The sequence below is a fragment of the Gymnodraco acuticeps genome, unplaced genomic scaffold (genome assembly GCF_902827175.1).
Source record: "Gymnodraco acuticeps unplaced genomic scaffold, fGymAcu1.1, whole genome shotgun sequence".
Lineage (NCBI taxonomy): Eukaryota > Metazoa > Chordata > Actinopteri > Perciformes > Bathydraconidae > Gymnodraco > Gymnodraco acuticeps.
In genome coordinates, this window is record NW_022989983.1 from 3,257,056 (window position 1) to 3,280,761 (window position 23,706).

A 23,706-nucleotide genomic window follows, 5' to 3' on the forward strand; every position below is an offset into this window, starting at 1 on the left:
TTGTGGGACATTTTGTACGACATTTTGAAGGCCAGGGGGGCCTGTGGCACTTGTGGCCCCTTGGTGGGCTTGTATAGAAATCCATCCATGCTTAGAATAAAGAAACAGCTTCATGTGATAAAGCACATTAAGTAAACTTTTTAAAGGAGTTTATTCTTATATGTATCTATATACATTAACATTTACAATGCACTATATGCAAGAGGTACAATCCATAAACACTATAGGTATGGCACATAAGAAACAGGTAGAAAAGCTGAACAGGGCTTGGTGAACAAATGTGTGCTTTAGAAATAATGCCGTTTGACGGGTGAAAGATCGCATGTGGTACAGCTGCATTCTGAATGGAGCAGCACAAAGCCTTCAGGTGATATTCATGATAAAAAAAGGTGGCTGTTGCATGATGTTAAAACAGCAGTGAAACTCTGCAGACATTATGGGCTCAGAAGACTCTTAACACTGGCAGATTCTAGGTATAACAGTGATTTTTCTTTATTCTCTAGTCCCATGTCATGGCCATTTCTACTGATCATAATTCCATTGTTGAGGTCTACTAAAATAGATTTATATTGTGCAATTTTCCAAACTCACATTGGTTTCTCATACAGCATCTCTGTAAAGTATGTGTATTTACCGGTATTCACTCTGTCCTAAACGGCTTGTTGGAGCTCCTGTCCCCCCCCCCCCCCCCTCCCTGTGAGCTCAGTGTGCTCTGATTGGTCGGGACGTTGCGAGGCTCGCTGCTCAGTGAGCTGGCTTACTGGTGTGGTTTCCGGGTCGGCGAGACAGCGCGAAACTCATCCTGAGCACACACAAACACTCACAGCCGAAGTAAAAACAATAAGTGTGGCTTGATATTGAGTAACTAATGACTCTGCAGACCGTTTATATGCAGACAAATCTTCATAACACACAAGGGGACGGGTAATAACCGGAAAAGCATGACATGGGACCTTTAAGTAAGTGTGATTTTATCCAGCAGTGTATACATATCCATATATATATATACATGAGAAAGGCATTAATAAAAAAATGGCACAATAGTATATTCTTATGTTACTTGTCTGTAAAGTATATAAGAGTAGATAAAAAGCTAATGTTATCAAGGTCTTTTGTGAAGACATGACAGTACTACAGTACTTTGATAATATAATGAACAAAGAGTACAATTTAATTTCAGACACATTCATCATCGATTGCAAATTGCACTGCATTCAACTGGAGGAAATCAATCGGCACTTTGAAACGGTTTGACTTTTTTTTCTCAAAACATACATATTCAAATACAAAGAGTCTTTCAAAGGTTTCATCTTTAGAAATACTGCTGAGTGGATGTCATGCTGAGGGCCATTCAGTAGCTTTGTAAATTCAATATAATAGTAACATTGTGTAAAACTCCACAAGAAATATAATGTACACACACTGGGGTGATGACCTCAAAACATCAGCATTTTCTATACAAACAAATCCTATAATTCACTACAATATCTGCAAGTGTATATTTCACAATGTATATTCAGAATACCAAATATTGTTCTAAAACAGCGACCAATATTTTCCCTTTTTTTCTAGCTGCAAATATTACTATGGAGCAACGTGTGTTTGTTAAGTTATACTCATCGCAGAACACAAGCAGGAACTGAGTAAAAATGAAGGATGCTCAGTTTAATAATCCAGTGGGACCTTTTGTGAATGATGGTGAAACAGTTATTTTGGATGAAGCGTTTGATGTATCCAAGCTGCTCCTGAAATATAAAGTCTTCCTTGAACTAGGATGGATCCGTTTCCATCCTCCACTTCCTACCATTGGGTGGCAGCCTTGTCTAAGATCCCCTCCTGGTGATTCGTTTCACAAATAATATTCCACAGCAGGTCTGAGTTCAGAAGCAGCAGGTAGCCATGTTGTGCTCCACAGAGTCCTAGCAGTCACACAGCAGGGCGCGTTCATTTTACTGAGCGGGTGCTATAAAACAGTAGCCTCCTCCATGGCATTGACCCACCTGAAACACAAGAGAAATATCTTATGACACCAAATCTTAAAGGGGGACTCCACCCAATTTACATGACAAAGCCACTTTACTGTAGTCTCAGTCTGACTGCTGCTTTTAATGAAGGGAAGGGTGCATTATGGGAAATGAAGAATCCAGTGTTCGTATAGATGAAGCCATATCAAGGTTAAGGGGTCCGGGTATTGCAGAACTAAATTGGTCATTTTGTTAATCCAACTTTTGTTATGATCAGTTCTTTTAATTTTTTATTGTCAGGATACTTACTGACAGACATTTCACAGTTAAAAAAATGAACTCTTCAGCGCTCTCTGGTGGACACACTATGGCATTACATTGACCTTAGTTTGCAATTTCTGTGCTGTAGTTTGTTGTTTCATGACAAAACAATTAATCTGTAAATCTGCAGTTTTTATCTGATCCATTCCAAAGAATGAAAACCGTCATCAAGGAGGTATGTTAAAAGCAGGATTGGTCAATCACGTTAGATACCTCCATTTCCAGGTATGCACTTAATTTTTACTATCCCTTCGATGAGTGATTTAAACTTAAAGGTCCCCTTTCAAACTCTTTTTCAACAATATAAATTATAGGATATATGCAAAACGTGTCTCTGAAGTGTTTGGCTTGAAATACCAAAGAGATCATGCATTGTATCATGCCGTATACCCCTCTGTTTCAGGCCTGTTTCAAAAGTGCTGATTCTCTATCTGTAGCTTTAAATGCAAATGTCTATACATTTTTTTATTATGGAAAATTAAGTCGTATTAGTCCTCCATATCTAAGTCTATATCTATAAGTTATGCTACAAAACACATATATCGGCAGATATGTGTCAGAATTTACAATTCTCAATTGTATTTACGAGGGATGTAACGATACCAAAAACTCACGGTACGATAATATTGCGATAACAAGTCCATCGCGATATTGAAGGAAAAACTTCTTTTTTTTTACTACCTAAAACTACGTTAAAAAGCATTTCCTAAATCAACCTCATGAGGATACAGATTGGTGCATATACCTGATTGGTGCATGTTAAATGTTCCAAAAAATTAGTCATATCTCCTGTGGGGTCCCTGGTGGTCTAGTGGTTAGGATTCGGCGCTCTCACCGCCGCGGCCCGGGTTCGATTCCCGGTCAGGGAACACTGTTTTCCCAAAAACTGAACCTCCATAAAGAAACATCTAAAGTTTATACATGCGCCATTGGTGCTTACCTTCGTGCAGTGTTAGGATCCTCCGCCCTGAAGGTGTAGTACAGGGTTTTCTTGTGATACAGATGGAAGACGTTGCTGCTCTCTTCTCCCTCCGGCCTCTCGGTCAGCTTGACCGTGAAGGCCTGCAGTGGTAGACTCTCTGAAGCCACTTTATCCTGGAGGAACCAGAGGTAAAGACATTAAACTCACAGATACAAATTAACCACACGAATGAGATGACAGAAATATGCAAATAACAGGAATGTCTTAATAAGAACAAAGCAATGCACACATGTCAAAGAAAGAGAGCACAGAGAATCCCTTGATAGGTCATGTGGAGGAGGGTTGAACAGTGGAAATGTGAGTGTTAATCAGTGCATTGGCCAGATGAGAATAAGAAAAGGATAGACGAAGGTTGCGAGGAAATTACTGAGATATAATTGAGTGTTTTGGGGCTGGTGTGGGAGACTCTGTGCCCCCTCACCTCCGGGGCTGTGAAGGTGTAGAGCACCTTGTCTTTGAGGAGGAACCAGAGCCGCTTCCACTTCCTCTTGCTCTTCTTTCTCCGCTGCAGGCTGCCGCTCATGGTGGAGCCCTCCACTGTAAGCGACACCTGATGAAATAAATGCCAAAATAAGATTCAATGTAATACACCAAAGCAACAAACTATACAATCACAATCTCCATTTTATCTGAGTCATATAGTGACCCCGCTGGCAGCTGCTTGACACTACTCTTCAGCTGTCGGTTGTCATACATGCCTAACATTCCATTTCACAAGCTTTACACTACAAACACAGCTCCCTGGTGGTCTAGTGGTTAGGATTCGGCGCTCTCACCGCCGCGGCCCGGGTTCGATTCCCGGTCAGGGAACTCACTTTATTTACTGGACACTATGGGTTCGATTATATAAACATATATAACTATAAAGAAATGTGTGTTGAAACTGAGGATTTGATTTCATTCCATCAAAGTACTCTGTCACCAGCCTCACTTAAACATCTATCATGACCATGAGACAGACAATGAGAAGTGGATTTGGAGTTGAGGAGTTGAGGGGTTGAGATGCATAGTGATCAGGAATTTGGCCCGTCAAGCTTAATTTTTGTTTGTTATGAAAACAGACCTGGTTGAGAGGGGAGGTGGTCTTTCGGCTCTTCCACAGGCTCGGGGGCTGCAGGCTCTGGAAGACAGCAGAGAGCGGACGGCTGGCCCGGTGAGTCCGAGGGCTGGAGTTCCCGCACGCCCCCGACAAGCTGCCACCTGCAGACAAACACATGCACAGTTAATGCCATATCAAGAGGAAGACGCACACAAAACTTTTTTCTTTTTGATGATCCCCAGTACATGCAGAAAAGCTGACATTCACCTCTTTTCCTGAGCTCAGTATAGCAGTGATCACAGACTTTAACCACCCTGTCTTTGAGGTACTTCAGAGGGTATCTGTTCCTGGAACAAGACCTGCACACCACCTGCTCAGAGACACAATACACACATTTAGATATCACAATATACACACCACACAGACAGGCTATTTGACCTTGTGATACTTGATATTTCATCCATATGATAAAATGACAACTTGCAACCAAACAAATGATCAAAAGTGGCCCTTAAATGAAGAACCTATAGCACAATGGTTTTATTGGAAACCTAGCAATTAATTATATTATATTACTATTAATATCAGGTCCGGTTCAGAAACTGTAAGTTGTGTGAATCTGACCTTGCCACAGGCGTTGCAGTGGTGTCGTCTCAGTGTGAGGCTGAAGTCAGAGGTGCAGTTCATGCACATCATCACATGAGAAACCGGCACCAGCAAAGGAGCAGCTTCACCCAGTGCCATCCACAGCTTCTCACGGGCCTGTTGGAGGCAAGGACCAGGTGTGGTTATAGAAATATTATCGGCAGAGTTAAAGGTGGGGTAGGTCATTTTGGAGAAACCAGCTCGAGTGCGCTAGAATTTGAAAATACACAACCGGAAGAAATCTGCCACTTCCTTACAGAGCCCCTCCTCCAACACACAGGAACGCGCACATGACCAATGAGGGCACGAGATAAGTTTGTGCACAGATGGAAGGCTGACAGGCAGGTAGGCCATCCAGTTACTTTAGCCGGGCCGGCACAGATGATTGGTCGTGCTTTCTACAGCTTCCACAGATGACATTTTTGTATGAATTTGTTGTCAAAGCACTTAAGATATTCATTGCTATCTGGATGTTAAGAGCATTCCATGGAATATAACAAAAAGTGTATCTCGAGACGGTTTCTCAAACGTACCTACCCCACCTTTAAATGACTGCAGTGAAAACGTTTTTGGAAGTCTAAACGCAATATAATAGGGATTTAAGAAGATTATTTTGTTGGATAAAACATAGTGTAAATTAAAATCATAATTACATATATCTAAGCAAATGTTACTGTATGTGAAACACACCTTATTATTGCAGATTTTTAAAGTAAACATTTAATTATTACATTATATTTTATGAACCCAGAATAAAAAACAGCCTCTCTTTACTTTCTTACCTCACTGCAGGGTCCACCAAACGTACAGAGTCCTGCAGCGTGGTCGGCTACAGCCCGACTCAGAGTGTGGAACCAGTCCTCACGCTCTCCCACTGAACTGAGGAAACAGAAACACAGAAACAATCATACCTCATACTTCTGAAAGGCTTTAGATGGATCATCAAGACTGATTCATCCATCATCAGAGAAAAGTCTTTCGAAACAATTTCAAGGTTTGGCCAGATGCTCACCTGGCTGACAGTGTTATGGTGATGTCAGACACCTCGATCCTAAGACAGTTCAGCACGTCGTCGAGGAGGGGTTTGCTCACCTGTGTGTGAGGGGGGCAAATGCACATCACAGTTAAACCAGAAAATATAGAAAGTTGGAGATTAACTGTGATTGTCATGAAAGGGAGAAGTGAATCTACCTTCATCCCGGACAAAGACAGCGTGTTCTTAAGCCTGTATTTTCCATCCTGCTGTGGGTAGGTGTACAGCATTATATCGTTCATCTGATAAAAACACATAGAAAGAGGAAAAATGCAAATTATGTTAGGGGTCTCCTATTTGATTATACGAATAACATAGCAGATAATATAACATCTAGTTGAATGACTACAAAAATGTGTTAAATTCCCATCTATTCAAGGATGCAAAACTCCATATTGCCACAAGGTGGTGGTGTTACCTTGAGAATAATGTCTACAGTTGCAGCACACACCTCTCTCTTTATTCTTTCTTTCATGTGAGCTACTTTCTGTGCTTACCTACTTATCATGTTTCCTTTCAAAGTGTTCACACATGTCGGTGCACAACATTCCCATGTATGCACACAACAAAATGAGGTATTAAAACTGTTTATTTGCTTGTCGGACCAGAAGTATTGTGATCTCCTGAACACACTGAGAAGTCCATTGTGTTACGAGAGGCATTTCATTCCTTCCCAGACAAAAGAGATGACATCATGGGTCACACCTAATGTGTGCTCTAAACATCCGCTGGGGCCGTAAAGGCAGCATCCAGGAATTCTCCACCCTGCTCCGGGCTCCAGGCATCCCCTCCCAACCTTCCCAGGCTACACTGAGAACCAGGACTGGGTGGAACCGGCCACCTTCACCACCACAACAACAACACACGCAGCAGTAACGGGTTCACTGGACTCTACTGGCTGGAGACAAAACACAGCGCGATGGCCAAGCCCGAGCCCTGCCCCTGACCTCTGGGCTGCAGCCACCGCAGCTCGTCTGCTCCACCCTGCGTCGCTCATTTACTCCAGGATTCCTTCCACAGAAAACCAGCCAAGTGCCAAGTTACAGATGACTCAAACGACTTCCCAGATGAGATGCAACATGTACCCACTTGACCTGTCGCCACTTAAGACGTTTCGTTTTTCAAAAGAACTCACTAAACCTTCATTTGATTCCCCTTGGAGGTATGATTAGGCCCACAAAGATTAGACCTGACTCTTCATGATCTCGCTTATTTTCAAAGGTCTCTCCCTTGCACGAGTTTTGAGCCTTAGCCTGAATGCAATACCTACATTTACACTGCAAAAAAAAAGGAAATATATTTAAATTTGATTTAAAAGCTTAAGTCTTTAGTACAGAAACAGAGTTGTGACACAATCTCAAATGCGCCTTCTAATAAATGCTCAGCACAGACCCACAACTGTCTTTTATCACATAATATAGGGTCTGCATTTACTGTAGTACATCCACAGGTAATTATCTCTTTACACCATGCCTGGCAAGAGAACAACTCAAAAGTAATATACAAAGTAGTGTACAATATTCTTTCTTATTTCCTCTTCTTGTCTCATTCAGCTTTGTTTTTCCTTCTTCTCTTCTTATTTTTTCCATTATGTGTAAGTACCTACTTATGTTTGTTGTAAATACATTTTTTACAGCAAATTATTTTGTTATCTATTGTGATAAATAATAATAAATATATATATTTAAAAAACCACTGCTGCTCCTTGTATGCCTGAACATTATCGATAAACAAAAGTGTGGAGAAAAATATTCAATAATACAAATAAAATGTGGGGAAATTGGCTCAAACTCGACCCCTTTCCAGCCCTAGGGAATTTGAGAAATTACAGCACAATTACAGCCGCAACCCAGAGGGTCAAGTCAGGCCCACTCAAGTGAGGGCAGAGAATCAAAGCTCTGATTCAGCTTCTTCTTTCATTTAAACTGTCTTCCCTCTGGCAGCTTTCTCCTTCTCCATCCTCTTTCTAATCCCTTCCCTCACTCATCCGACTCTCTTCGTTAAGCCCAGGCTTGTGACATGGCTGCAGCTTCTCTCCATCGCTGAGGTGAGTGATGGCTTTCATCTTCACTATTGTTCGGATTCTCTTTCCTTAAAAGCCCATAAATAACACCTGACCCACTGAAGCCGTCAACCTCAAGAGAGGGAATGGCTATAACCCTAATAGCTTACAAGCGTCAACCACCAGCCCTTTTCAGTCATCCCTCGACTGCAATCCTGTTAGAAGGACTGAAGGAGAATAAGGGCAAACTGAAGATAAACATAAGAGATACATAAATCTATTTCTTCACATTGTATTGAATTTGGATCAACAAGGACAAGCCAAAAATCCTAAATACTGCTCCTACGGATATGTAGCTCAAGCATAATTCATAACATGAGACAGCACTGATTGCACATGGAACAATAGAGTGGGCTTCTCTGTATCACGTTATGTGTTTGTGTAGCAACCCCCCCCCCCCTCCGCCAACGCCTCCACCCCGCATTCTACAGGGTGTCTGGCCTTCACTTTGCTGTCAGTCCCCTCCCAATACACAGGAAGCCAGCATCCAGTGACCCACACCAAACATCCTGTAAGGAAGTGGGGCCCTCGAAAACAAGTCCTGAGAGGAGAGGGGAGGAGCGAAGAGGGAGGCCCTCTCTGGATGGGTGTGGTGCCAAGTGGAGGTCTTACAGCCTTGGCCTCGTGCCCTCCCTCCCAACCTCCCCTACCTCGCAAATCGATCTCCACCCAACATTACACCATATTCTCGCAGACCCCGCTAGCTTTGTTTTTATGTTTTGTGCAAACAAATCAATCCCTTGGACATTACAAACTCAAAGTGTGCATCTGGTTCAAACCCAAAGACTTCATTTGAACCCCTAATGGAGAGCATTAAGTTCCAAAAGAAACCAACATGTTTCTTTGAATATGTCAAATATCACATGTGGTATAACTTCAATGAAAAGCCCAGACAAACTAATACAAAAAATACTTGTGTATGGTGCAGAAAGATTTTAACATCCTACAGGAAATAGTTTGACATTTTGAAAAGCATGCTTATTTGCATTATTAGATAATAAATTGATATTACACTCATAGTCGTCTGTTTAAGTTGAAGCGATCGCCAGGAGGTGGTTAGCTTAATTTAGAGAATATAAACAGGGAAAGCCTGTCTTTCCTTTCCCAAAGTGAAAAATACACCTACCAACACCTCTGAAGCTGACTAATTAACACGTGTTATCTTGTTAAATTGATCTGTCTTACACCCAGCAAGGAACCTCCTGGTAAATCACAACTTGAAGATATAAAATATTAGGTGTTAATTAATTATAGTTGAAGTGGCATGGACTTTCTCATCCAACTCTTAGCAGTTGAACTAATAAAAGTATTTCACAAAATGTCAAACCATTATTTTCAAACAAAAGGGAAAACAGTATGTCAATTGCAATCTAAACATGTGTCATAAAGAGTGCATGATGTATTACCAGAAACAGGTGTCGAGGCTGCCCTGCTTTTCCTCGAGACCTTCATCAGAGTGCCCTCTTTGACAAACATCTGAAGAAGAAACAACACCCATAAGACATACATGTTAAGATTTCAAATTCCTGCCTACGTCAACTTTGTTTTAAGACCCAAATATTGTTTGTCAGACGTCACGACAGAACAATGTGTCGCTGTGTTTTGACAGTGAGACAGTAACACTGGCCACTTGATGCTCACCCTTCCGGGCTTCAGGAGGTCCCTCTTGCCCTTCACGCTGTATTCGATGTGGACCAGACGCAGCAAGTTCTCCTGAGAGAGCAAAGAGATAGAGAGAGATTACCCAGTGATGGACGGTAGAGAAGACAAAGAATGAAACTGTCCCTGTTTGTTCGTGAATGAAAGGGAGGAAGGCGGAAAGGGATGTGATACGGAAAACTGAATAGAGGGGTGGAAAGAGATAGAGGGACCCTGTGTTTCCACTATCTGTCCATTCTGTGCATGCGTGTCCCGGCATGTGCACAGAAGAGGAAATAAAAGCAAGTGTGATAAACAGAGGAGGCAAGCCAAAGGGAGGCACAGGGGATCTTGACAGTGAGAGGCGAGAGGGTTTTGTAAATGATCTCCATGTTTGAGGAGGAGCACAAGCCATGTCCACCCTAACACAGCTCCCTTTGTAATGATACACCTGGGACTTTCTGATGACATCATCTTTCTTTGCCCCTTGCATTTTTCAACGGGCTACAGAGGTCGGCCTCCCAAAGAGGGATAGACCTCTCCTTCACTGTTGCATGTCATTTAGAAGAAGGATTGATACACAGGAAAACCTCAGCTGTCTAACTTCTTTACGCTCCATCTCCATCCTATAATTGCTTTTCATTGCCAAGCGGAATATAATGACGTGTCTCAATAACAGCACGCTGGGCTGGGAATATATCAAACTCAACAGGAGCTTAACAGTGTCAATGATATAAGCACACAGAGTCTTTTTAGAGTTATCTCACCCCCTGTTTCAGGTTGTCATTGGCCTGGTCTGCCACCTCGGACACGATCACCAAGGCAGCTGCAACATAAACAGATAAAGAAAGAGAGAGAGATTTATGCGCAACCCAATTCAATAAAGACACACTCAGTGATTGTGAGAGGACAAATACGGCCTGATACATGTTTAGCAGCTGCAGTCTGTATGCATGTCAGTATGTCTTTTACTAGTGATAAAACATGACTTTAATGGCGTTCAGGTTTACCTTGCGTGTCCTCATATTCTTTAGAATCAGGAGAGAGGTTGTTCAGGTAATCTGGAGAAGACAGAAATAGGTCAAGGCATGAAAATAAGGTTTAAAAAACAAATGAGATTTTATAAACTGTAAAGTATAGTGCAACATGGTAAGAACTAGGCTAATACACAACGTTATGCTAACAACCTGTCTTCTCTAGCATTTGTACATTTGAAAAGCAGGAGTATGTTTTAAAAGAAGAAAATGCCAATGCTTGAATTCATGAGCAAAATAACAAACCCAACTCACTTAAGATACTTAGTTAAGTACACAGTAGCCTAGCTAATCGTGGCTCACTTACAGTTAGCTAACATTAGCAGTGCTTAACTTATTTGCTACTGTTATACGTTTTAGCGGCTAATGTTATCCCATAGTTGTTATGAAGGACTTCAATAGCCCTTGTTAGGCAAAATGACATGAGCTTGCTTTAAAATGTATTGAATAGCCTTGCGTATGTGCGTATTTGTCTGTTACCTGTGAGTAGCATTCGATATTGAAGCACTCTCACTATGACCTGCAGCAGCTGGTGTTTCAGTGGGATTTCAGCTTCTTCTGGGCTTCGTGTCTGTTCACACACAGAGGTCAAAAAAGAAAAGAAGTAAATATACATGGGTTTCAAAGCTTGAATTTGACATCTTGTAGGATATCCTATATGAAGTTGTTTTCAGTGTAGGCTACTGAATTGTTTGACTTCCACTGAGATAAAACCATTAAAACAAATATATAGCTTGATCGTCAAAAGGCATTCCTGAAATGCACCCAGAAAACCACATCTCTTTGAAGGTGACCTCTATAATGCTGCGATGCAGCGAGTCAAGGTCACTAGTGACCACGGGGACACTATCGGACTGGCTGACCTTGACGCATCTTCTCAGCAAAGAAAACCCCTGAACAACTCCCATTGTTCTCCTCACAGTAGTTATTTGCAGGTGAAAGGGGGCAGACATTGGTCCAATCAAAGAGAGCTTTAGAAAATCTATCAGGATCTAATTGCCTCTGACAGGTATTCATGCCCTGAGCGGGTAGAAGAGCAATGGGGACCGGGCACACACGCACACACACGCACACGCACACACGCACACACACACACAACACACACACGCACACGCACACACACGCACGCACACACACACACACACACACACACACACCACACACACACACACACACCACACACACACACACCACACACACACACACACACACACACACACACACACACACACACCAGAGCATTTTCTAATCCAATGAAGTCCTATCTTTCATTAGAGAGGCACAGATAGCGCCCTGCGGGAAACATCATCTTCATCTTATTTACACTGCACACACACTGCACACAGACAAGAACCCACACAGACACACAATGAACTCGTCTCGGACACATTCACAAACAATATATTATTGATGCGCCCCTCCACACACAAGCAGGGATAAACACACACACAGACCTTGGGCTGGGGATGAGATAACACTGATTTGGCCAGTAAAGGGTAGGGGTGGGATGTGAGGAAAACACACCACTCTTTATCTTCATTATCGCAATCTGGAGTGCAGGAGTCAAAAGTAAAACAAAGAGCTGATGCCTCTTTTAATGAGCAGGCCTTTTACAAAAACTATCTTTTTGTTCCTATTCTTTGTCTAATCCTTCTCTCCTTAATTTCGGCCCTCAGCAACAACCTCTGTTTGAATTCATCTCTCTTTTCTGCTCTCTTTCCTCTTCTCTCCTATCACTACATGATGCGTCAAGTACTATAATACACAGCTCTCCATTATTAGACCAGCTTGGGTTTCAGAACATCCGCTCTACTCAAGTGTCGCTTGTAAATTGTCATCCAATTGACACTTGTTCAGAGGAAGTGGCTTTCCAGAGATGGTAATTAGCGTGTGGTTTGTTTGGGTGAGCGAGCCAAATGGGGGAGGAGAGAAGAGGGAGTGGGTGATGCCTCGTGCTGGGAGACAAACACATGCACACACACATACACCAACACTTTCAGACTCTTTCACGGCCAACTGATTTGCTGAATGCACACACACATTCACACAAAATGCACACACTGATCTAATTGGGGAGTTGTAAAGGAGACTGCTTCTCTAATTAGCTTCTGTCTGCCTCATTGCCCAGCTGCCTTTACAAGGATTTCACTCCATCGCTCTCTCCCCCTATCGCTCTATGTCCACCTGCTGCACAGCCTCCTCCTCTCCTTTGGGCTTCTTGCACAAGAGAAAAACACACACAGGCTTCACACCGACACAAGCCATGGCATGAATATAAATCTAAGTGGATGTGCTTTGGAAAGGGGATTTCATAAACTAGTTTCACAAGATCTATGTGTATGGACATGTCCCTGCGAAACAATCAGACACCAGCACAACAAGGTGCAAACACTCACAAACAAAGGGTACACACACAACCACACACACACACACACACACACACACACACACACACCACACACACACACACACACACACACACACACACACACACCACACACACACACACACACACACACACACACACACACACACACACACACACACACACACACACACATTTACAAACCACCACACTGTGTTACCCAATGTTTATAGATGGTGTGGTAAACAGGGGAACTGGCTGTGGAGAGGAGGCTTTAATCGTGTAAAGGTCTAGCTCTGATCTGATCAGAGTCTGTGGCTACTTCATCACTGTCATCACCATATCTACAATGAAATTACTACCACTTAGACTGCTGGACTTTGGCTTGGAGCAAAATAAAGCGGGAAGGTTGAGAAGAAGAAGACGTGTTGAGGGAGGTAATGGGTTTCAGTCTTCAAACAAAGAAAGAGATGAATTGATGAAAAACTTGTAAAGGTCACGCAGGTAGAGTGCAGATCTCTACCAGGAGTTTCTCCCTCTCCCCTACCCTTAGAATTAAAAGGATCTCTCATATCTAACTTTAGTGTATCATAACACATTGGGTGTGGATTTAATCTGCAGATGCTTCGGTTCTAAGAGAGACCAAACTGTTCTACTGTCCAACATGTGGCCTAAGTCAAGGTAACGGCCCGTCCACACAGCGGCGTGCGTTGAAGCTTCCAACGCTTCTGCCCATTCACTTTGAATGGGGTGACTTTTAGCCGAACTGCATTTTGGGAAGCGACGTGGAGCGTTGCTGGCGTTGCTCGCTTCAAAAGTTGAGCAATGTTCAACTTTTGACGCCTCGACGGAGGCGTCAGCCAATCGAATCATATGCCAGTACAAGCTCTAGCCAATCAAACCGCGTGCTTGTGTGTCTGGGGCGGAAGATTCATGTGATTGGTTGTTGGTCGAGTGTCAGACACGCCCGCCGGCAAGCGTCAACGCACGCCACTGTGTGGACGGGCCGTAAGGATTTAAAAAAAAAAAGAAGAAGCTTGTTACAGAAGCATTTATCGGCCGGTTAACAAGAATAAGGAGCCAGCTTTCATCGAAGGTATAAAATAGTTCTAATATTGTGTATCATCGCAAGTATGAGAGGTCATTGAGCGTACGGTCGTAAAAATACAGACGGGCAAAACAACTCTACTGAACGCCCTATAACATTTTCAATTCACAAAAATATCTGCAGTCAATAATACAAAAAAACCTTAAAATCAGTGTTTCCACTACTAAGTATAATGAGGCGTCACACGGCCGACAGATAAAAGATTATCGGCCCCTCTCAGTAGTACATATAGTGTCCTATGACCCGTATGATCCTCCTTGCTCTCCCTCAGCCCTCCTTCTCCCTCATTACAGTGGGGTCACACACACCTTGCAAATCCCAAGGCAGTGCTTTGATTCAACACAGCATCCATCACACAAAAACAATGCCCTGGTGTGGGGAGGTTGGGGAGGACAGACCTCAGATTATAGTCTTATATGCAGTATGGGAAATGTTAACACAATGTTCTGTGTGTATATGGAGTGGCAAGTGTGGTGAATCTGCCGGTGGACTGAGAATAGGTTATTGGATATGCCTCTCGGTGTTAATTTAGAGGTGCAAGATGAGATGAGACTAACCTTTCTGCAGAACATACAATATACTTCTGTCCTTAGATATGATCATGTCCTTTAATGGGTTTATCCTTTTTGCAAATCAATCCATTTATTGCTACTCCAGGTGGCAATTAGTGGTTTATGATGTGAGAAAAGGGACTATTATCAACTTCATGAGGCTAAAATAAAGTGGCACGAATTCGATCAAGGTTTATCGAAGACACTTTGTAAGATACTAAAGATAATTGTGATGGTTAAGGGTCTCATCTCTCAACTCCACTCTATTCTATTTACACGAGCTTCGCTAAAGTCTGGCAGAGCCAACATTTTCCTTGGAAGGGGCAGCTGCTTCTGAATATTCATGAGCGGAGACAGTTAGTGCCTTGTCCGTTTCTTTCTTATCAACCCTCGATGAGCCTGGAAGCATTGTGTCAGCCACTCAAAGTGTATCCAAATACAGCATGGGACTGGTAATGTGTACAATTTTGGAGGGAAAGACGCTTTGTTGAGTAGGAAGCTTTGTGAAATTCAATGTTTAACATAAACAGAAACCCAGGATAGGCTTTCAATTGGGATATTTTATTATTCAGGGTGACCTGTGTGCTGCCACACTGCGGCAAATTGTGAATCAATTCTATAGACGAGGACACAGCTGCATAAAAATGAGAAATCTATCCGTGAATCTCTTGGTCTTATCTTTAGGCTCTCTTGATATCCTGTCTTTTAGTTACAAATGGCCAATTACATTGTCACCAGTTTGAACTATACCCATTCCTCTCCAATATATCAAAAGTGTTGCTTAAAGTAGACCAGGCACACAATCTGTGGACGATTGCGATGGGTTTAGAATGAGCTTTGCTATGAATTTTGATCTTGACACCAAAATCCCACTTTCCTGCTCTCTAGGGAGCGAAAGGATGAAGGGATCCATTGCTGGACAAAGAATGAGTATTTGGTGTTGAGTGGGTATAAAATATGCGTGCATGACATCGGAAAGGTCAGCTCCAAGGAGAGGAGAGGGATAGATGGGATTTAGAAAAGGCCATTATTTCCATGTGGAGCTGGGTGACAAAATCTAAGTTGAGAGGGAAACAGGTACCATATTTACTCCCTGGAAACACATACAAGGTTTAACTTTCCCTGCATAAACAGAGAAACTGAACCCGAGGTTTGAGCTGTCAAACTGTCAGCATGTGACTGTCAAAATACTTCTACGAGCTCCCCTATGAAGACGGGATCTATTGCAGTGCGCTCAGTAAAATAATAAACACAAAGGAAAAAATGGGAATAGACACAAAGACTAACTGTTGGCAGGAGACACAATTAAAATCTCCCTTTGTCTGCTCAGGATCTAGTTTCACTGCTCAGCGTTTTACCTCAAATTTCCTAACGATGTTGGTGAAGGCCTGGTTGTCTTTGCAGCTTTCCTCCAGTAGGAACATGCTGCGATCATACTCTGAGATAAAGGTGTCAAACACCCCAAAGTCCTCGCGACGTGACAGGATCACATCGACCACCCTTTGGCTCTCCTCCCTGCACAGATAGAACATTTTAAGATTAAGTACATTTTCTCAAGTCATTTCATGCAAAGTGAATGTTTGTTATTTATATCAATGCAAAGATCGATAGTCTACCATGAAACATTTTATATTCTAGAATTTGTATTCAACCTTCTAGAATTGTCATTCAAGGAATCCATGACTTGTTTTTGTCTGTAACCACTGTCCTTTAACTAACATACTTCTCCCCTAGTTTTCATACATTTCCCATAATGATGATGTCGACAACCTTAAACATAGAGGTTAACATTTTGCTTTCAATTTTCTTTACAGTAAACTACATTCGTTGTGACTTCACTATTTTAGGAATATAATCCATCACTCGTAAGATTATGGAACATCTGCAAATGTCTAGAAAGATGTCATTGTGAGAGGGTTTTAATTGATATTTTAAATTAAATGAAAAGTGGACATTTCAGGAAATATGCTCATTTGCTTCTTAACAAATAAAGATGGGAATATTCCTCGTCTCATATAGTCATAATCTGCCCTGCCCTTAGGTTATGTTTATTTTATTTCATGTAATTCCTTCATGTTCTGTGTTTCCAGTTTTATTTTTGCGCTGTCTGTATGTTGTTGTTGATGCATGGAGTTTTGTTCATCTGTAATCAGCCTGTCTTTTTGAATTTCAGCCAGTAAATATTGTCATTGTGTCTGCTAGTCTCTAAATAACCTTTGGATCTGCTCCTTTACACGTCTTTCTGGTTAAAGAATGACCTCACAAAGTGTTATTTTATCCTGCTACGCATTTTAAAGCAGGGTTATAGGTTGTAGAGTAATTATTGTGTGGCCTCAGTGTAGAATGGAGGATGGCGTTTTTTATACTTTACATCCATGCTGCGTTAGCCTGTCTCAGTTTGAACTGTATTCAGGCTACATACTAAATACACCACGATTAGAAACGGCGTCATCTGCAGTGTACAACACAGGCAACAGGACAACTAACAGTAATGTCCCTGGTGTTTCTTACCACTGAGTAATGCGTTCCTCCAGCTCAGTAAGGATGCTGCTGTGGAGGGTGTAGACCTGGGGGAGCATGCCCAATATCTCTCCTAACCTCTGCTCCTCCAGCACAGGCTCCTCTTCCTCCCCCAGCGCCTCCATCACTGCAGACCTAAAGTCCTGCACAGGAGAGGGAAAAGGGATTTGTGAGAAAGAGGGATATTTAAAACAACAGACATATGGGGTAGAAAGAGAGGTGAATGGAGGAAAGGGTAAGGTAAAAGAAGGAAGTGAGCAGGAGAAATTAAAGGCAACGAGGAATGAAAAAGGGGGGAGAAATGGAAGGAAGGTCAGATACTCCTAAACATCCTTCCTGCCACCCTCCCTTCAAATCACCTCAGAGCCTCCCCACCACTTTGGGCTCTGTCCAGGCATTCAGGAAAGGCGGCACTGCTTGTACAAGAGTATCACACCAGGTGTTGTTGCATAAAGAACTTGGTGCTCAATGACACAATGCTGGTTCGTACAAAATCCCCACTTTTCATGTTTCCTTAGACAAGAAACGAAAAATTCACTGATATACAATTAATTCAGGTTCACTGAAGTCTATTCAGCGCACATAAAACATAAGCAACAGGCATTAATAGCAGCTGCAGTGCCAGACACTAAGAGGGCCAATATGAAGAGTTATGTCACATGGGACTAAAAAACCAAAAGAGAGATTTTCATCCACACAAAAAATAGATGAAGTACAAAGAAATCTCTGTGTGTATGTGTGGTGTGTGTATGGTGGTGTGTGTGTGTGTGTGTGTGTGTGTGTGTGTGTGTGTGTGTGTGTGTGTGTGTGTGTGTGTGTGTGTGTGTGTGTGTGTGTGTGTGTGTGTGCGTGCGTGCGTGTGTGTGTGTGAGTGATACATTCTGGAGTCCATCTATTCTAGTTCTGAGTAAAGCACATAAAACAAATAAAGTTGTCCCGGCTGCTGGATAATGCAGTGACACTGGGTGCTTCAGAACACGTCGTTCATCATGCACAATCGATCGCGTATGAGTTAACATTCATCACATCTGCCGGGGAGAAGAACAGCTCTGGTTGTCTTCCGGGTTACACACAAACACTCAGATCCATGAATGAGAGGAGCTTTACTCTCCAGATTTCCCCGGTCCACTCTCAACCTTATTCCCTCACATCAGGCAGGTCAAAAGAAACGTTAAGCAGTCGGTCGGTCGTAGCTCAGCAAAGAGAATCTGTTCGAGGTCACAGGCTACAAACAAGCACAAAATAATAAGCCCTATGTGTTGAAGCTGCTGCAGGGAAAGGCCTTTAGAAGAGGAGCACGGCCTCCCTTCCTATGTGCGGACAGGCTCTGGAAATTCTTTGTATTCTTGTTATTTTTTATCAAACAATGGAACAATAGCTCATGTGTGCCTCTCACTTAACGCCCCCCCTCACACCCCAAACTGTGTGTTCGTGCCGCTGGAGTGTTTCCCAGCTGTATTGCTCAGTTTCATGCTAATTATGACATGACATTAGTTACTGTTTGTGCATCAAACAGTAACTAATCTCAACACATCACTGTTTGAAGTTTGAAGAATAATAACACCCGAACACAGCAGCAATGCATTATGCAGCAGCATGATAAAAAAAGCCCTCAATGTCACCTTAGAAAGGTGGCAAGAAGATTCAATGAGGTCCTGTGGTTACACAAGAGGCGCTCAAACCAAGGTTAGTATAAAAAAGGAAAAATTCACTGAAAATTATATAATTGAACGATTCAAGATAGACTGTCAAATTGTCACTTTAAAGCCCACATTGACAGTGCTTTGGCATGCAGCAGCTAATTAGTATAATTGAGCATAATGATGAGATTGCAGATTTATGAATATTAGAGGCGTCCATTGTATAATATTTGCATTACTTGTTGTTTTAATGGCGTCAAATTAGACATTATACAAAGCAGCTGCTAGTGTGCCCAGAGCAGGCTTTCATAAATCATGGTGGGTGGGCACATGTAAGAAATTCAGGTTATGACCTCATTCAAGGTTATAAGGTACAGGCTGACTGATGGGCTTCTCCTGGTTCAATGACTCTACCTGTCAGATTTGTACTGGCAACCATCACCTTAATGGCAACTCTTCCTCACCGTTTTTCCAAAGGTGTTGCCTATCTGATGTCTCCAGCGGGACTTTCCCTTTTCATTAAAATGAAATAATGCTCACCTCAGCCAAGGAGGTTATGTTTGTCTGTTTGTTTCTCAGCAGAACTATGCTAAAAGATTTTCATGAAACTTGGTGAAAGGGTGTAGCATGAGCCAAGGAAAAACCCATTACATTTTGGAGAGGATTGGATCAGGAGGGGGGTTCACGGATTATGTTTCACTTCCATTAACATTGCAAGAGAGAGCATTGCTGCTGTATTGGTGTTGTGTCAAAAATAATTCAAAAATGTAGTTTGCGAAAGTGAACATTTACGTTAACCCTCCCTTAAGTCGGAACGGCAACTCGGAAACAGATGTCGACATGTTGTTTAAAAGCTTTGGAGCAATGAAATAAAACACTTAACTTAAGCTCATGAACACACCCCTCAAGTTTTTAACTGTTTCACCGTCATTTATGTGGTGCGTTTGGTAAATCCCTTCCCTCCAGTGATTTGGTCTGGTTTTGACAGGTAGTAAGTGAGAATTGATGGAAGTAGATGAAAACAGTTGGTGGTGAAGCATGGCCGACCGTATGAAGCTTACCCCAGCTCAACCTTAAATCCTCTCTCCCGCATTAACAGAAGTCATTTCACCTCTAAAGGGGATATTCTCCATTTTAAGGCCATATGAAGTTCATACTGTGCATAAACCACAACAACTAAAGGGCCCAGCTGACTTTTTGTGACCTTTAGGAGGCAGATTGCCAGCTGAGTTGCTATGAATCATTGTATTTATGTATCATTGTATTAGTTGAGTAAGGATACAGGGACAGCATCAGCAAAACGCCCGCAGTACGCACGCTGCGTCATCTTACAACTGACCACTCCAGTGTGCAACACATCAACTCTGTCAAGACCAGGAAGTAGATCTCGCTGCAACAACATTGATAAACCTGAGCAGAGCCTTACGACAGGAGATGTAGACAGAGAATGGGGAGCAGACAAACAGGAAGTGATGTTATCATTAAGAAAGTTTAATAGGCTTTAAAGGAGGATACATTCAAAGCCAATGTGACACGCTTATGGCGTGGCAGCGAAGCTTTTCTTACTCTTGAAGGTACTTGAGGGCGCTGACGTGTCTGGAAAACAAGACGAGAGAAACACAAGATTTAATTAAACTCTGAAAATAATTTACAACCTTCTACACAGCTATGTTAATCTTTTATACAAGACTCATTAAGTTTCTAAATTATGCATGATGGGAAAAGTACATCAGAAGAAGGGTTAATGTGTAATTGGCTGTCAGATAGTCCACATTCAGGATAAATTAGCTCAGGAGCAGGAGAGATACGGTCAGAGGAAAAGGAGAGTACAGACAAGGCCAAAAAAACATCAGATTTGGATGCGTCTGTGTGCAAACGGGGAAATCCAGCGCAGATACTCACAGTCTCTCTGAGTCGACCAGCTCTTTGGCGACGTAGAACGCTCGGGATCGGCCATCAATCTGCGTGACAGCGAGGGAGAACAGTGTGAGATGAGTGAACACAGCTAATGTTTAAAGGCTCTCTGAGGGCACTTATTCCTCTCAAACATTAATAGGAACAGCTTCGCAGCAGCCAAGGAGGCTGGCAATAAAGCAAATTCACTTTTTTGTGCGTCAGTTTTCTGCTGTCGAAATAAGACTGATTATTTCATTAGAGTAACAGCAGAGACACAAAGGGTTGCTCAAATACGGAACATTTAAATTCAGATACATTATGTATGAGAGGCTGTGGCGACAACACTGGTGCCCATTGATTTAAAGGCTAATCACAGGGTCTCAAAACATCCGAGCCGAAACATAACATTGAAGCAATTTAGGGGTTTACCGGCAAGGCTCCGGTGCTTTGTCAGTGTTATTTTGTTTCTCTCTTCTTTATGGGGCATTTCACAAATAATGCATTAAGGCACGCTGATCCTCATTTCCTCGAAGTAAAACCAAAACACAGTTCCATTAAAATAAACTGTTCCTGCAGCCAACTCAAGTCTCTCTGGTCCTCTTCCTCTCTGTTTTTTCCTAAATGTATTGTTTTTTTGCTTTGAAGAAGGAGAAAACAAGGAAATGCGTGTCACGTGATGTGAGCTGTGTGGCCTGATATTATTATGGGAGCAGGACGGGTGGGGTCCATCTCTGAGCTACTGTAAAATGGATGCCTTTTACTGTACGGGGAGTTTGAGGCCTAAAGCAATAGAGTGCTGCATGGGTAAAGTATTTTGTAGGCCAACAGGGAAGTTAGCGTTGGGTTTCCCTCAGAAAACACATTTTTTATTGGATTTTAGATAATTGCAGAAAATAAGCTGTGTTTATATTACTTAGCCTACATATGTTCTTTAGCTATATCATCTTTACCACATTTTGGTTTATTAAGCATGAAAGCATGAAAGCAATCCCAAAAACCTTATGGGCGCATGACTGTATGTCACCAACTACTGTATTCTCATTTAGCCACATGTTAGCAACTGCATATTGTAAGACACGTAGTAGCTTTGAAATTCACAATAGAGGTAATTACTGCCAGATGTTATGTCCCAGAACAAAAAGTTTTATGATACTAAACTAAATGCTTTATTGTACTCGTAAGGAAACATTTTCTGGACTCCTGCTGTTGCACAGAAGATCATAGACAAATCATAATGAAATAGTTTGTGTTAACCACAGACCATGTTACAGGCATTTAACCCAAAACACATTTAAAAAAACGAATTGACTTAGAGACAATGGATCAAAAACTTGCATCGTTTATAATGTATCTTCCTGTAGAAAAGATACACACAATAATTTACGTTAGGTTCTGTTGTTCAGTCCTACTCTCGTAAATATATTATGTTGTCATCTTCATTCAAATCTGACATCGCCATGTGTAGAATATTTTAAATATGAGTTCCACAGGGTCTATTAATATAATGCCAGTCGGTAACTCAGAGAACATAATTAAACATCTTCTACCCTGCTTTCATCTGTTTCTGTATCCCATATCTCACCTGTCGGTCATACTCTGCTCAGCCGCCCCCTCTTCCTCCTCTGAAGTGCGCCCGTGGTCCTCGTCCGCTGACAGCCCGGCAGAGACGGCGTTCATCGGGAAAGGCTCTGTGTAGGCACTGCCAAGGGAAGAGAGGAAATGAATACAGCAAACCAGCTTGAAATATGAATACTTAATAGTTACAGCTTCTACATAAAGCACATCTTCAATAGTACAGTAGTAGTAGCTTTACGAGAGAGAAAGACACTAAGTATTTTTAATTGGCAATACATTAAGGCATTAATGACACATTCCCAAAAGTACCTTTGCATTAAATCTTTGCAGCAGCCTATCCTCAAACCACTGAGCTTTAAGTCTGCTATAAATATCCTTTTTTCCCTTTTCCTGTGTGTGCCTCTGAGCATTTCCAATCCTCCCGTAGAGCCCTCCAGTGGCACACTGTAATCTCTTTCATCATTAGTTCTCTCTCACAGATGGCACAGTTGTGTTCGTACACCGGTAATCCTTTTGTGTGCTACTCTACCTGAGGGGGCCACGCTGTAGGTCACTTCACATGTAATCCCTTTAAATGCTATCCGTGGTAATTATTAATGTCCTTAGGCACAGTCAAATCAATTCAGTGTTTTGATCGAATGCATATTGCCGCGATGATAACTGGATAACAACTTTTCCAAACTTCAGTTTTATAGTATGCAATGTATCCACGTTTTACCTGCGCTGTGCAAAATCTAATTGAAAGACTTTGGGGGACTGATTGATGCATTTGATAAAAAAAAAGAGATTTTGAAGTTCAATTGAGAAAAGTTGTGCTATCTCCTTGGGTTTTGACTGCTTACTTAAAGGCATACGGTAAAACAGCAGACCTGCATCAGAAAATAGGAATGTTTTTATAAATCCTTTCCTATATATTTTCCAGAAAAGCTTATATTCCTATCTAGAGCTGCAGCGATTAGTCCATTCATCAATAAGCCGATCAACAGAAAAATAATCGATTCGAAATGTTTTCATACGTTTTAAGCAAATAATGCTTAAGACCCCAATTTGTGAAATTTGCAAAATATGTGAAGTTAAAGTCACCATGATTGGGTTTGGCATGTTCCGTGACAAACCAACATTTGAAGACATTACCTTGGGAAATTGTGTTTAAAGTGATATAATTACTAACAGAGCACTTATATACTAATAAAGGACTGGCTTATCAGTTGAGTAGCACTTGAAATGTTTTGCTTTATGAAACCTGATGTACTTATATGATTCTGTTTTCTTCAAGTTTGTATTTTGTTGGTCAAACGCACTTATTTAGTCACTTTGGATAAAAGCGTCAGCT

General features: G+C 41.9%; 1 protein-coding gene and 2 non-coding genes across 3 annotated transcripts in view; 2 read left to right on the plus strand and 1 right to left on the minus strand.

Moving 5' to 3' along the window:
• Positions 1-1,140: 1,140 nt before the first annotated feature.
• The window catches only part of fgd5a (FYVE, RhoGEF and PH domain containing 5a), a 33,798-nt gene continuing 11,232 nt past the window's right edge, over positions 1,141-23,706 (minus strand). The window contains 21 exon segments of the mRNA XM_034212394.1: positions 1,141-2,000; positions 3,226-3,380; positions 3,689-3,817; positions 4,331-4,467; positions 4,574-4,676; positions 4,931-5,068; positions 5,734-5,830; positions 5,964-6,043; positions 6,143-6,226; positions 9,453-9,473; positions 9,475-9,522; positions 9,688-9,759; positions 10,452-10,510; positions 10,695-10,745; positions 11,199-11,289; positions 16,101-16,257; positions 17,254-17,407; positions 20,470-20,498; positions 20,805-20,863; positions 22,381-22,394; positions 22,397-22,497. Of these exon segments, the coding sequence (XP_034068285.1) occupies positions 1,964-2,000; positions 3,226-3,380; positions 3,689-3,817; positions 4,331-4,467; positions 4,574-4,676; positions 4,931-5,068; positions 5,734-5,830; positions 5,964-6,043; positions 6,143-6,226; positions 9,453-9,473; positions 9,475-9,522; positions 9,688-9,759; positions 10,452-10,510; positions 10,695-10,745; positions 11,199-11,289; positions 16,101-16,257; positions 17,254-17,407; positions 20,470-20,498; positions 20,805-20,863; positions 22,381-22,394; positions 22,397-22,497 (1,816 nt within the window). The 3' untranslated portion in view covers positions 1,141-1,963.
• On the plus strand, positions 3,083-3,154 carry trnae-cuc. The gene has a single exon. It is a non-coding gene; the product is annotated as a tRNA-Glu (tRNA).
• Positions 4,006-4,077, plus strand: trnae-cuc. The gene has a single exon. It is a non-coding gene; the product is annotated as a tRNA-Glu (tRNA).